Source organism: Scophthalmus maximus, chromosome 21 (genome assembly GCF_022379125.1).
Source record: "Scophthalmus maximus strain ysfricsl-2021 chromosome 21, ASM2237912v1, whole genome shotgun sequence".
In the NCBI taxonomy this organism is placed as follows: domain Eukaryota; kingdom Metazoa; phylum Chordata; class Actinopteri; order Pleuronectiformes; family Scophthalmidae; genus Scophthalmus; species Scophthalmus maximus.
In genome coordinates this window covers 15,687,501-15,702,500 of record NC_061535.1, presented here as the reverse complement: position 1 = coordinate 15,702,500, position 15,000 = coordinate 15,687,501, and the positions used below count along the sequence as shown (strand labels likewise).

Sequence of the window (15,000 nt, the reverse complement as noted above, 5' to 3'; positions counted from 1 at the left end):
CTCTCTGGCTCCTCGTCTCCAGTAGACGCTGCCGTGTTGCTGAGGGAGGAGCAACAGATGAAGGGGGATATAACCTGGGACGTGGCCATATGTATGTGGACACGTGTACATGTGGTGTGATTGGAGGGTTCTACTGAGATCACCTGGCCGCTGCCCGACAGCGCACTGACTCGGGTGAGGTCAAGCCCCCCCCTCTTCATCTTGTCCAATAGCAGGTTGAGAGCCTGAGGACCGACACAGACAAACAGCCAATCACGTGACAGCCTGAGCGGTTTGAGTTAAAAGCTCAAGGTGCGTTTGATCCATGGAGCAGCAGTGGGTGGAGACGTTGTTCTGTTCTAACCGGAGTTAGTCTCACCTTCACCCACATGAGGACCGGAGACGTGACGGTCAGTCTGTCGTCATGGAGATGGACTCCGCCCACAGTCCTGGACACAGAACAACGACAATCTGAGCTGCTTCTGGTCGTCTTTATATACAGTCATTGATCGTCTTTATATACAGTCATTGATCGTCTTTATATACAGTCACTGATCGTCTTTATATACAGTCGCTGATCGTCTCTATACACAGTCAGTGATCGTCTTTATATACAGTCACTGATCTTCTTTATATACAGTTTCTGATCGTCTTTATATACAGTCAGTGATCGTCTCTATATACAGTCAGTGATCGTCTTTATATACAGTCAGTGATCGTCTTTATATACAGTCAGTGATCGTCTTTATATACAGTTTCTGATTGTCTTTATATACAGTTTCTGATCGTCTTTATATACAGTCAGTGATCGTCTCTATATACAGTCAGTGATCGTCTCTATATACAGTCAGTGATCGTCTTTATATACAGTCAGTGATCGTCTTTATATAGTCAGTGATCGTCTTTATATACAGTCAGTGATCGTCTTTATATACAGTCAGTGATCGTCTCTATATACAGTCAGTGATCGTCTTTATATACAGTCAGTGATCGTCTTTATATACAGTCAGTGATCGTCTTTATATACAGTTTCTGATCGTCTTTATATACAGTTTCTGATCGTCTTTATACACAGTCACTGATCATCTTTATATACAGTCACTGATCGTCTTTATATACAGTTTCTGATTGTCTTTATACACAGTCACTGATCATCTTTATATACAGTCACTGATCATCTTTATATACAGTCACTGATCGTCTTTATATACAGTTTCTGATTGTCTTTATACACAGTCACTGATCATCTTTATATACAGTCACTGATCGTCTTTATATACAGTCACTGATCGTCTTTATATACAGTCTTTGATTGTCTTTATATACAGTCACTGATCATCTTTATATACAGTCACTGATCGTCTTTATATACAGTCACTGATCGTCTTTATATACAGTCAGTGATTGTCTTTATATACAGTCACTGATCGTCTTTATATACAGTTACTGATCGTCTTTATATACAGTCAGTGATCGTCTTTATATAGTCAGTGATCGTCTTTATATACAGTCAGTGATCGTCTTTATATAGTCACTGATCATCTTTATATACAGTCAGTGATCGTCTTTATATAGTCACTGATCATCTTTATATACAGTCAGTGATCGTCTTTATATAGTCACTGATCGTCTTTATATACAGTCAGTGATCATCTTTATATACAGTCAGTGATCGTCTTTATATACAGTCACTGATCATCTTTATATACAGTCAGTGATCGTCTTTATATACAGTCAGCGATCGTCTTTATATACAGTCAGTGATGGTCTTTATATACAGTCACTGATCGTCTTTATATACAGTCAGTCATCTTCTTTATATACAGTCAGTGATGGTCTTTATATACAGTCAGTGATCATCTTTATATACAGTCACTGATCGTCTTTATACACAGTCACTGATCGTCTTTATATACAGTCACTGATCGTCTTTATACACAGTCACTGATCGTCTTTATATACAGTCAGTGATCGTCTTTATATAGTCACTGATCGTCTTTATATACAGTTACTGATCGTCTTTATATACAGTCACTGATCGTCTTTATATAGTCACTGATCGTCTTTATATACAGTCAGTGATCGTCTTTATATAGTCACTGATCATCTTTATATACAGTCAGTGATCGTCTTTATATAGTCACTGATCATCTTTATATACAGTCAGTGATCGTCTTTATATAGTCACTGATCGTCTTTATATACAGTCAGTGATCATCTTTATATACAGTCACTGATCGTCTTTATATACAGTCACTGATCATCTTTATATACAGTCAGTGATCGTCTTTATATACAGTCAGCGATCGTCTTTATATACAGTCAGTGATGGTCTTTATATACAGTCACTGATCGTCTTTATATACAGTCAGTGATCGTCTTTATACACAGTCACTGATCGTCTTTATATACAGTCACTGATCGTCTTTATACACAGTCACTGATCGTCTTTATATAGTCAGTGATCGTCTTTATATAGTCACTGATCATCTTTATATACAGTCAGTGATCGTCTTTATATAGTCACTGATCATCTTTATATACAGTCAGTGATCGTCTTTATATAGTCACTGATCGTCTTTATATACAGTCAGTGATCATCTTTATATACAGTCACTGATCGTCTTTATATACAGTCACTGATCATCTTTATATACAGTCAGTGATCGTCTTTGTATACAGTCAGTCATCTTCTTTATATACAGTCAGTGATGGTCTTTATATACAGTCAGTGATCATCTTTATATACAGTCAGTGATCGTCTTTATACACAGTCACTGATCGTCTTTATATACAGTCACTGATCGTCTTTATACACAGTCACTGATCGTCTTTATATACAGTCAGTGATCGTCTTTATATAGTCACTGATCATCTTTATATACAGTCAGTGATCATCTTTATATATAGTCACTGATCATCTTTATATACAGTCAGTGATCGTCTTTATATACAGTCAGCGATCGTCTTTATATACAGTCAGTGATCGTCTTTATATACAGTCAGCGATCGTCTTTATATACAGTCAGTGATCTTCTTTATATACAGTCAGTGATCATCTTTATATACAGTCAGCGATCGTCTTTATATACAGTCAGTCATCTTCTTTATATACAGTCAGTGATCATCTTTATACACGGTCACTGATCGTCTTTATACACAGTCACTGATCGTCTTTATACACAGTCACTGATCGTCTTTGTGTGTTCTACCTGAACTCAGGTAACTCGGAGTCGAACTGGACGTTGCTCTGATGAACCACCTCCATGTTTCCATCGATCACCACGACCTTCAGCTTCATTCAACATAATCAAAAAGTACATGACAGAGGTTAAAGGTCGTTCTATAAAACAACTGAACAGATTAATATCTACACGTTCACTGATTCATTCATCTTTTGATCATCACGTTGAGTTTATGAATAAATTTTTGTATTTTCACTGAAACGGAAGAACTTCACCGAGCTCATCCGCCCACGTGGGTCAGTGGAGTCACGTGGTGGAGTCACGTGGGCGGATCAGTTTGATATTCTCCTTAAACTTCAATCGCGACATTTTGAACGAAGTCTCGAGACGCAACGTGTACGTACGTACACACACACACACACACACACACACAGTGTGATCCACAGCAGCGGCGAGGGCCAAACAACGCAGTAGAAAAACAATCTCGAGACGGAGCGACCTGATCCCGCTCGGCCACTTCCTTCTTCTCCGTCTGCGCGCGCATCCACGCGTGCACCGGGTCACCAAGCTCCACATCGCGCAGGGAAACGACGAAACAGCTGATTGTACCTGCTGCGTGCTGAAGTCAAAGCCCAGGTAGAGAGGAGCGTCCTGAGGGTCCGCCATGACACACACACACACACACACACACACACACACACACACACACACAGAGTCCAGAGCGCATGTGTGGGCGGAGCCTGGCCCCAGCGGCAGACGTAATCACAGTTATTGATCACAGGACAAACGAGCTCCGACAAAACCTCCGTCGTCTTTATTGTTTCCATCAGTGAAACATCAACACATAATATATATAACAGATATTTAACATGAATCATCTAAATAAAAAGAAGCTGCTGCTTCGTCAACAGAAAAACAAGACGCTGCTTTGGTTTATTAAAACAAACAATAATTAATTCTTCAATCTGAACAAAGTTTCATCATAGAACTCAAATGATCATAAACGAGAGTTTGATGTTTTATAGTAAATGTTGCGTCTTCAAACACTAAGCTTTAGAACATACGTGTCAATCTGACTGTGCGCGCGCGTGCGTGTGGGTGCATGTGTGTGTGCATGTGTGTGCGTATGTGTGTGTGTGTGTGGGGGTGCATGTGTGTGTGTGGGTGCATGTGTGCGTGTGTGGGTGCATGTGTGTGTGTGGGTGCATGTGTGCGTCACATGGTGTGTGTGGCCCCTCGGCTCAGGTACATCTTCATGGTGTCGATGAGCTCACTCTCCTCCTCCAGCGTCAGGTCCAGATAATCCTCCTCGTGACGGGACAGGTCGTCCAGAACCTCGCTAACCAGCTCCTCGTCCTCTGAACACATCAATCATCTGTCAATCATCTCATCAATAATCTGTCAATCATCTCATCAATCATCTGTCAATCATCTCTCCAGTTTTCTCTTTTCTCTCTTCAACACGTCACATCATAAACTTTTCTACGTCACATGACTGACTTCAGCTGATGTAATCATGTTGACTGTCTGTCTCTCTCTTTCTGTCTCTCTCTTTCTGTCTGACCTGTGGAGGTGGAGGGCTCCTCTGATGAGGGCGAGGTGGAGGAGGAGGAGTTTGGGTGCGGTGACATCACTCCCTGGTTGTCCAGCAGCAGCTGAGCGGCTGATTGGACGTCTCCTCCCGTCAGAGCGAGCGACGCCTCCACTGCCTCCCGCTCGAAGCCCAGATACAACAGCTGCAGAGGACAGAGCTCGGGTTGAGGAACAGGAAGTGCATCATTGCTTCGTCAGCGGCTCGCTGGCGTTACCATATAAAACAGTGTATACATCACAGGAGGTCACGTAAACATCTTTGATTCGCTGTCGAACCTGCTCCACCTTCTCCGGACTCAGCGCCTCCTCTCTGTTGTTATTGGTCGCCTGAGCGGCCTGACTGGCGTCCTGGAGAATCTGAGGAGCACAGTGTGTCAATCAAGATGGACGACATGAAGCGGAATCCCTCTGACCCCGCCCCCTGGTGTCTGTCTGCAGTACAGGTCATAAGCCCCGCCCCCTGGTGCCTAGCTGCAGTACAGGTGTTTTAATAGAGTGGCTGTAATACATTCTGCTGCCTCCGGGGGCATTAGAGACTCAGGTCACCGACCTCACACGCCCTGTTCACGTCCCCGTCGGCGGCGTGCAGCGCTCGGGCAGCGTCCGTCCTGGAGTATCCTAGCTCCACCAGGGCGGAGACGTCCTCCGTCCTCCTCCTCCTCCTCTGCCTCTCGCTCTTCTTCAGCTCCTCTCGCTCCTGAGCAACACAAACAACAACCTGATCGCCCCCTGGTGGCTGACTGATGTTACACTGCTGGTCTCTTCCAGGAGGACTGATACGTGCCTGTGGACTTGTGCTGCTTCTAGGGTTGACCCTTGACCTTAACGTTGGGGTCAGGGGTCAGTGAGGGTCGTGACACACGTTACCTGTCTGCGGTTGCTGATGTGGATGGCGGCCTCCTGCAGGTCGCCCTGACACGCTCGGAGTCCGAGGCGTGCTTCTCTCTCGGAGAAGCCCAGAGTCATGAGCTGAGCCATCTTCTCAGAGTCCAGACACAGGCGACCGAACAGAGACTCCACCTGAAACAACAGTGACCTCAGTGACCCTGTGACCTCAGTGACCCCAGTGACCTCAGTGACCTCACCTTGGACAGTTGCTGTCGAGCCTGAACGTCGTTTCCTTCGATGTAGGAGAGGAGACTCTGGAGGAGGTAAAGCCGCAGAAACAACACGTCCTCTCTGCCCGTGTTGCCCTGACAAAACACACGCACGCACACACACGCACACACACACACACACACTGTGACACGATGTGATTGGTCTAAACCCGGATCTGTGCGTTGCGGCGGCTGATCCACTCACCTTGATCATGCGCAGTCTCTCCCGTCGCTCTCCGTAACACTGCAGGAAACAGTCCTCAGCTCGCTGCAGCCGCTTCCTGCCGTCGTCCAGACACGACAGCGCCTCCAGCGCTCTGTAACACCAGACCACGTCCAGCTGCAGCACAGCGAAGTTATCCACCGAGCTTAGCAGCGCCGAGCCACACGCACTGCACACAGACACGTTACGGCTAGTGGTACTGCTACAAGTACTGGTACAAGTACTGCTACTGGAACTACTGCACATACTGCATGCAGAGAGACAAGTTACTACTACAAGTTCTACAACTGTTAATGTTTCTTCTGGCACAAATACTACTGTACGTGATGTCAGAGGTGATGTCATGTACCTGAACTGCTGGTCGGCCTGCAGCAGGTGACACAGAGCACTGTCGTACTGTTTCCTCTTCATCAGAGAACGACCTTTCTCATGGAAACCCATCGCCAGGATCAGAGCCTGACACACACACACACACACACACACACACACACACACACACACACACACAGTGAGTTTTAGTCACCGTGGTGATCAGTGTGTTTCTGTGTGTGATAATCTAACAACCTTCTTCTCCTGGTGAGGGATCTTCAGAGGGTTTCCCTTCTGGTCGGCGACCTCCAGGAACGGAGACACATCCGGGTCGTCGCTGCCGTCTGACAAAGAGAGAGACTGTATCATTACCTGTAGTTCACACCTCTCCTCTACTGGACCTGTAGTTCACTCCTCTCCTCTACTGGACCTGTAGTTCACACCTCTCCTCTACTGGACCTGTAGTTCACTCCTCTCCTCTACTGTACCTGTAGTTCACTCCTCTCCTCTAGAGGACCTGTAGTTCACTCCTCTCCTCTACTGGACCTGTAGTTCACACCTCTCCTCTACTGGACCTGTAGTTCACTCCTCTCCTCTACTGGACCTGTAGTTCACACCTCTCCTCTACTGGACCTGTAGTTCACTCCTCTCCTCTACTGGACCTGTAGTTCACACCTCTCCTCTACTGGACCTGTAGTTCACACCTCTCCTCTAGAGGACCTGTAGTTCACTCCTCTCCTCTACTGGACCTGTAGTTCACTCCTCTCCTCTACTGGACCTGTAGTTCACTCCTCTCCTCTACTGGACCTGTAGTTCACTCCTCTCCTCTACTGGACCTGTAGTTCACACCTCTCCTCTACTGGACCTGTAGTTCACTCCTCTCCTCTACTGGACCTGTAGTTCACACCTCTCCTCTAGAGGACCTGTAGTTCACTCCTCTCCTCTACTGGACCTGTAGTTCACTCCTCTCCTCTACTGGACCTGTAGTTCACTCCTCTCCTCTACTGGACCTGTAGTTCACACCTCTCCTCTACTGGACCTGTAGTTCACTCCTCTCCTCTAGAGGACCTGTAGTTCACACCTCTCCTCTACTGGACCTGTAGTTCACTCCTCTCCTCTAGAGGACCTGTAGTTCACACCTCTCCTCTAGAGGACCTGTAGTTCACTCCTCTCCTCTAGAGGACCTGTAGTTCACTCCTCTCCTCTAGAGGACCTGTAGTTCACTCCTCTCCTCTAGAGGACCTGTAGTTCACACCTCTCCTCTACTGGACCTGTAGTTCACACCTCTCCTCTAGAGGACCTGTAGTTCACTCCTCTCCTCTAGAGGACCTGTAGTTCACTCCTCTCCTCTACTGGACCTGTAGTTCACTCCTCTCCTCTAGAGGACCTGTAGTTCACACCTCTCCTCTACTGGACCTGTAGTTCACTCCTCTCCTCTACTGGACCTGTAGTTCACTCCTCTCCTCTAGAGGACCTGTAGTTCACACCTCTCCTCTACTGGACCTGTAGTTCACTCCTCTCCTCTAGAGGACCTGTAGTTCACTCCTCTCCTCTACTGGACCTGTAGTTCACACCTCTCCTCTACTGGACCTGTAGTTCACACCTCTCCTCTAGAGGACCTGTAGTTCACACCTCTCCTCTAGAGGACCTGTAGTTCACACCTCTCCTCTAGAGGACCTGTAGTTCACTCCTCTCCTCTAGAGGACCTGTAGTTCACACCTCTCCTCTACTGGACCTGTAGTTCACTCCTCTCCTCTAGAGGACCTGTAGTTCACACCTCTCCTCTAGAGGACCTGTAGTTCACTCCTCTCCTCTAGAGGACCTGTAGTTCACTCCTCTCCTCTACTGGACCTGTAGTTCACTCCTCTCCTCTAGAGGACCTGTAGTTCACACCTCTCCTCTAGAGGACCTGTAGTTCACACCTCTCCTCTAGAGGACCTGTAGTTCACACCTCTCCTCTAGAGGACCTGTAGTTCACACCTCTCCTCTACTGGACCTGTAGTTCACTCCTCTCCTCTACTGGACCTGTAGTTCACTCCTCTCCTCTAGAGGACCTGTAGTTCACTCCTCTCCTCTACTGGACCTGTAGTTCACTCCTCTCCTCTAGAGGACCTGTAGTTCACTCCTCTCCTCTACTGGACCTGTAGTTCACACCTCTCCTCTAGAGGACCTGTAGTTCACACCTCTCCTCTAGAGGACCTGTAGTTCACACCTCTCCTCTACTGGACCTGTAGTTCACACCTCTCCTCTAGAGGACCTGTAGTTCACTCCTCTCCTCTACTGGACCTGTAGTTCACACCTCTCCTCTACTGGACCTGTAGTTCACACCTCTCCTCTAGAGGACCTGTAGTTCACACCTCTCCTCTAGAGGACCTGTAGTTCACTCCTCTCCTCTAGAGGACCTGTAGTTCACTCCTCTCCTCTAGAGGACCTGTAGTTCACACCTCTCCTCTACTGGACCTGTAGTTCACACCTCTCCTCTAGAGGACCTGTAGTTCACTCCTCTCCTCTAGAGGACCTGTAGTTCACTCCTCTCCTCTAGAGGACCTGTAGTTCACACCTCTCCTCTACTGGACCTGTAGTTCACACCTCTCCTCTAGAGGACCTGTAGTTCACTCCTCTCCTCTAGAGGACCTGTAGTTCACTCCTCTCCTCTAGAGGACCTGTAGTTCACACCTCTCCTCTAGAGGACCTGTAGTTCACTCCTCTCCTCTAGAGGACCTGTAGTTCACACCTCTCCTCTACTGGACCTGTAGTTCACACCTCTCCTCTAGAGGACCTGTAGTTCACTCCTCTCCTCTAGAGGACCTGTAGTTCACTCCTCTCCTCTAGAGGACCTGTAGTTCACACCTCTCCTCTAGAGGACCTGTAGTTCACTCCTCTCCTCTAGAGGACCTGTAGTTCACACCTCTCCTCTAGAGGACCTGTAGTTCACACCTCTCCTCTAGAGGACCTGTAGTTCACTCCTCTCCTCTAGAGGACCTGTAGTTCACACCTCTCCTCTACTGGACCTGTACTTCACTCCTCTCCTCTAGAGGACCTGTAGTTCACTCCTCTCCTCTAGAGGACCTGTAGTTCACACCTCTCCTCTAGAGGACCTGTAGTTCAGGACCTGTAGTTCACACCTCTCCTCTAGAGGACCTGTAGTTCAGGACCTGTAGTTCACACCTCTCCTCTAGAGGACCTGTAGTTCACTCCTCTCCTCTAGAGGACCTGTAGTTCACTCCTCTCCTCTACTGGACCTGTAGTTCACACCTCTCCTCTAGAGGACCTGTAGTTCACACCTCTCCTCTACTGGACCTGTAGTTCACTCCTCTCCTCTAGAGGACCTGTAGTTCACTCCTCTCCTCTAGAGGACCTGTAGTTCACTCCTCTCCTCTACTGGACCTGTAGTTCACTCCTCTCCTCTACTGGACCTGTAGTTCACACCTCTCCTCTACTGGACCTGTAGTTCACTCCTCTCCTCTAGAGGACCTGTAGTTCACTCCTCTCCTCTAGAGGACCTGTAGTTCACACCTCTCCTCTAGAGGACCTGTAGTTCACACCTCTCCTCTAGAGGACCTGTAGTTCACTCCTCTCCTCTAGAGGACCTGTAGTTCACTCCTCTCCTCTAGAGGACCTGTAGTTCACTCCTCTCCTCTAGAGGACCTGTAGTTCACTCCTCTCCTCTAGGGGACCTGTAGTTCACACCTCTCCTCTAGAGGACCTGTAGTTCACTCCTCTCCTCTACTGGACCTGTAGTTCACACCTCTCCTCTAGAGGACCTGTAGTTCACTCCTCTCCTCTACTGGACCTGTAGTTCACACCTCTCCTCTACTGGACCTGTAGTTCACTCCTCTCCTCTAGAGGACCTGTAGTTCACTCCTCTCCTCTAGAGGACCTGTAGTTCACTCCTCTCCTCTAGAGGACCTGTAGTTCACACCTCTCCTCTAGAGGACCTGTAGTTCACTCCTCTCCTCTAGAGGACCTGTAGTTCACTCCTCTCCTCTACTGGACCTGTAGTTCACTCCTCTCCTCTACTGGACCTGTAGTTCACTCCTCTCCTCTAGAGGACCTGTAGTTCACTCCTCTCCTCTAGAGGACCTGTAGTTCACTCCTCTCCTCTAGAGGACCTGTAGTTCACTCCTCTCCTCTACTGGACCTGTAGTTCACTCCTCTCCTCTAGAGGACCTGTAGTTCACTCCTCTCCTCTAGGGGACCTGTAGTTCACACCTCTCTCTGACAGGATCTGGAACCCCCTCTGCGTCCTCTGGACACTTTGGCTCTGCTCTGTCTTCCTCTGCTCCTCCTCGTTCATCTGTTGCTTCAGCTCAGCGTCGCTCACCTTCAGCACCATCACCTTACTGTGGTTCTTCACACCTTGTTCGTCCAGACGCTGGTCTGTGTGCGCACACACACACACACAGTATAAATGATGTGTGGGCGGAGCACGAGTGTGACGTCATCACTGACGGAGGTGTGAACTCACCTGGACTCAGAGTTTTCCCGTTGAGAATCAGTTTGATGTATTTGAGGCCGAACTCTTCTCCGACCCTACGACAGAGGCACACACACATTCAGTGCAGCAGTGTGTGTGTGTGTGTTTTTGTGTTTGTGTGTGTGTGTGTGTTTGTGTGTTTGTGTGTCCGTGTGTTTTTGTGTATGTGTGTGTGTGTGTGTTTTTGTGTTTGTGTGTGTGTGTGTGTGTGTGTTTTTGTGTATGTGTGTGTGTGTGTGTTTTTGTGTTTGTGTGTGTGTGCCTGTGCGTCTATACCTGTCCACCACCTCTTGGGCGGACACGTCCAGCCTCGTCTCCAGAAGATTCTTCTTTGACTTTGTCACCTGAAAACAAACATTTGTGTTTCGGTCGATAAAGATGAATCTGTCAGATCATAACCGATACGGTGACATATTGATCGTGTATCGATCGTTTATTGATCATCTACCTTCCTGCTGTCTCTGGGCAGCAGCAGCTCCAGCGTGGCCACGTTGGTTTCTCTGTACGTCCTGATACCTTTGCCCCTCGTCACTGTCTGGACCCTGATGGACTCCAGAGCGCCCCCTACCTCCGCCACCGGCAGCTGCAGCAGGGGGGCGTAATGCTCCGCCAGTTCCTGGAGCACAGTTCATTCATTACACTGTAAACTCACAGCACCTTTCTCTTATAGAGCGCGACAGGCACGTTCTGGAAGTGAAAATCCATATTCTTATTCTCCATTGACATTTTGATTATTAACCATAATGTGGTAACTGTCCAGGTCCACCCACCTGTCGAGCTGCGAGGTCGTGACACAATGGAACATGAACCTGTAGAAGCTACAAGTCCGAATGAAATCAACCTGGTTGAACCCGACATCACAGACCTGCAAGTCGGAGGTTGACACTCGAACGCCTCCTTGAGTCGGAGGAACCACCAACCACGACTTGTGAGCTCTGAGCTCTGAGGTGTAAGTGAAATTGCTCAGAAGAAATTAAACGTTTTACTGAAACGTTTCATCTCGTAGTTTATCGTCTTGGTTCAGGATTAAAACTCTTTGTATAAAGATTTCATGAAACGTCAATGGAGAAAATGGACGAACGGGAAATTCACTTACGGAACTGGAGCGGTTCAGTGTAGCGCTCTATTGAAAATGTCCTATTTATTGTTTTTTCTTCTTCTTTACCTGCAGGTGCTGCGCTCCCGGACGCTCGCCGTCCTCCTCGTCGGTGTACGGAGGATTCCACAGCTGGATCTTCTCCTGCTTCAGCAGGTTCTTCAGCTTCGCCTCCGTGTTCTGCTCCGCCATCGTATCTGACAGCGGCGGGACACGAGGTGAGGACGAGGTGACGGTGGTTCGATTCCCCCGAGAGACAAACTGCAGAAGAAAAACATCTCATTTAAAACACTTCCTCACTCCTCACAGAGGATTGTGGGTAATTTCACCTTTTCAGGACCCTGGAAGTCAACCTGCTGACGAAGCCACGCCCCTTTTAAAAACAGACACGGTCGGAAGCTGAAACCATGAAAATGATTTCACCCATTAATTAATAATCAATAATGATCAGTTCATTGTCCCAGCTTCACTTATAACCTCTAACAACAACATCCAGCTCATAAATATGTATATTAATATTAATAGACATGTAAATGTGCCGAAGGAGAGTTTGAAGAGTAAAATTAGAATTTGTTCAGATTGTGACAGATGCATCATCTTGTAGTTCTGACCTGAACAGACGGTCAGTGAAGGCAGCACCTGTCTACACAAACGTATATGTGACGTTCAATGTCCGACCTTCAGTCGCGTTCATCGCGGCTTCAGTTTCAGTTTGAGTCGCGGTGACGTCACCACACGGTGCTGACGTGTTGTTATTAATATTAATGACACGAACAAACAGCGGGACGAGGTTTGTTCGTGTCGCATTGACGAGGTTACAGCGAACATCGACTGAACTTCGAGCAAAGACGGAGTCTATGGAAAGCCATTAGCGCGTCGGTAGCGTCGGTGACGTGTTTCCGTCCGTTACCTCGGCGTCCCGCGACGCGACGACAAAGAGCTGCGAGCTTTCCTCCGGTAACCGTCCACGGCTCCACGACGTGTTGTTGTGGTCTGTAGTTCCTGGGACGAGACGTGACGTCAGAGAGGAGGAGGTCTCACTCCGCGCGCTTCACGATCCACTTGACGTAAAACCGCGCTCACAGGAAACAGGCGACAAGAGCGACCCCCGCCGACGATCAGAGGACTCATCGGTGAAACATTAGACGATCTATGATCTGCTACGGCGCCGTACGAGGGTCAAACATCCTCTAAATTCTTCTATGACAATAAAATAAAATAAAGGATCATAAAGAAATGAAACGTGAAATGTAAAATGACATAAAGACACAAAGTAAGAAAATATAACATTTTGAAAAAATATTTTTTTATGATTTCATGTTTATATGTATTAATTTAATCTTGGACACTTTGTTCCTCCATAAGAAATTAATGTTCAATAAAACATTAAATCAAATAAAAGACAAATACTACATTTATTTTTCTTTTTTTACTATTTTTCAGTAAATCTGATCATTTAAACTTTAATAAACAAAAGTTTTTCCTTAACAAAATTCAAATTCAGATTTTAATTAACACAAACAAACAAATATTAACTATAATGTGAAAGCAGAGCAAGCGTGTTCCTGTTAATTTTACTTGGTCAAAGGTCAAGAAAAATATGGTCCAATAAAAAATATTTTCCAAGATATGTCTATCATCTATCATCCTATGATGTCATGAAGACGCCAGGAAATGACATCATACAGTGTAGGAACCGATAAGAGTAGAGACGCGATCAGCAGCTTATTTACCAATCGTTCGTCATCATGTGGTATAACGGATGTCACGATGACATCATGATGACATCATGACAATATAAAACAGTTAGCAACCAAACGTTAGCATCGTCTGATCGAGGATATACAGCATCACTCCTGATGCTTTTCTGTTATTCATCTATATTTATATATAATAATGTGAAAAGATGTTTGTGAACATGATGTTGAACATATAAAGATTCACTTAGATTTAAAAAATAGAAACAGAAACTCAACAAATCGTTTTCACGACTGAGAGAAAGACGGAGAGATGCATGACAACAAGAGGAAAGGAAAAAATAAAATTTCCTACAAGAAAAAATTGAAGAGTTTGAAAGATGTTATTTATTTTTAAAGTCGTGTGAGTCTCTCAGAAGGACGAGTACATGCCCAGTCGCCGGGCGGCGTCAGAGATTCTCGGCGTCCTCCTGTTGGGGAACGGGTAGTGGTCCTGGTTCAGGTGGACCCAGGAGGACGGGCCCACGCCGCCCACACTCAGCTGCCTGGTGAACCGCAGCGCCGCCGGGGCAGACGACTTCCTGACGTCCCTCCACGCCGCAGGGCCGCGGGTCTGGAGGACGCCGTCATCGACCTGCACACCTGCAGACAGGTTCTTCTCCAGGTGTGGGTGTAGGTCTGCGTTGGAGCTGCAGGGGGAGCCGGTGAACGAGGTGACGGGGACTGGACTTTCACCAGAGCTGCTCAGAGAACCCAGATTGTCAGGAGGGTTTTCTCTGGATCCATCACCCGGATTCTGTTCTGTTGAGGCTTCGAGGGATCTGGAGACAGAAACCTGGACTGGACTGTCTTCGTCTTCAGCTTCTTCTTCTCTGGTGTTGAACGAGCTGCAGAGTGAATTTGACGAGGACGAGCGTCTGTGAAACAAAGAAACATCGTCTTTATATACAGTCAGTGATCGTCTTTATATACAGTCAGTGATCGTCTTTATATACAGTCACTGATCGTCTTTATACAGTCACTGATCGTATTTATATAAAGTCAGTTATCGTTTTTATGTACAGTCACTGATCGTCTTTATACACAGTCACTGATCGTCTTTATATAGTCAGTTATCGTTTTTATATACAGTCAGTGATCGTCTTCATATACAGTCACTGATCGTCTTTATACAGTCACTGATCGTATTTATATAAAGTCAGTTATCGTTTTTATATACAGTCACTGATCGTCTTTATACACAGTCACTGATCGTCTTTATATAGTCAGTTATCGTTTTTATATACAGTCAGCGATCATCTTTATATACAGTCAGTGATCGTCTTTATATACAGTCAGTGATCG

At 46.6% G+C, this 15,000-nt stretch overlaps 3 protein-coding genes and 1 long non-coding RNA gene across 7 annotated transcripts in view; 1 reads left to right on the top strand and 3 right to left on the bottom strand.

Moving 5' to 3' along the window:
* xylb (xylulokinase homolog (H. influenzae)) overlaps positions 1 to 3,876 on the bottom strand; it is a 9,935-nt gene extending 6,059 nt beyond the window's left edge. The window contains exons 1-5 of one of the 4 annotated variants that reach the window (XM_035618795.2): positions 3,774 to 3,876; positions 3,192 to 3,274; positions 359 to 428; positions 144 to 224; positions 1 to 39 (exon numbers count right to left, since the gene is read on the bottom strand). The exon at positions 1 to 39 is cut by the window's left edge and continues 60 nt beyond it. In XM_035618795.2, coding sequence (XP_035474688.2) covers positions 1 to 39; positions 144 to 224; positions 359 to 428; positions 3,192 to 3,274; positions 3,774 to 3,830 — 330 coding nt within the window. In that variant the 5' untranslated portion in view covers positions 3,831 to 3,876. Of the gene's footprint in view, positions 40 to 143; positions 225 to 358; positions 429 to 3,191; positions 3,275 to 3,576; positions 3,750 to 3,773 lie in introns of those variants that run through there. The other 3 variants (XM_047329807.1, XM_047329806.1, XM_047329805.1) reach the window with 3 other exon arrangements.
* On the top strand, positions 3,663 to 12,536 carry LOC118290982. The gene is made up of 3 exons (XR_004786520.1): positions 3,663 to 3,800; positions 11,624 to 11,812; positions 12,035 to 12,536. It is a non-coding gene; the product is annotated as an uncharacterized LOC118290982 (long non-coding RNA).
* Positions 3,957 to 12,162, bottom strand: nub1 (negative regulator of ubiquitin-like proteins 1). The gene is made up of 14 exons (XM_035618792.2): positions 12,029 to 12,162; positions 11,312 to 11,479; positions 11,140 to 11,207; positions 10,855 to 10,919; positions 10,599 to 10,766; positions 6,642 to 6,730; positions 6,427 to 6,533; positions 6,060 to 6,246; positions 5,843 to 5,950; positions 5,625 to 5,777; positions 5,308 to 5,454; positions 5,034 to 5,114; positions 4,729 to 4,900; positions 3,957 to 4,522 (listed from the first exon to the last, which is right to left on the bottom strand). The coding sequence occupies exons 1-14, from the start codon at positions 12,149 to 12,151 to the stop codon at positions 4,380 to 4,382; spliced, it is 1,779 nt and encodes a 592-aa protein (XP_035474685.1). The 5' UTR covers positions 12,152 to 12,162; the 3' UTR covers positions 3,957 to 4,379.
* Positions 12,537 to 14,020: 1,484 nt separating the features above from the next.
* The window catches only part of LOC118290979, a 4,859-nt gene continuing 3,879 nt past the window's right edge, over positions 14,021 to 15,000 (bottom strand). The window contains exon 4 of the mRNA XM_035618800.1: positions 14,021 to 14,573. Within this exon, the coding sequence (XP_035474693.1) occupies positions 14,069 to 14,573 (505 nt within the window). The 3' untranslated portion in view covers positions 14,021 to 14,068. The remainder of the gene's footprint in view (positions 14,574 to 15,000) is intronic.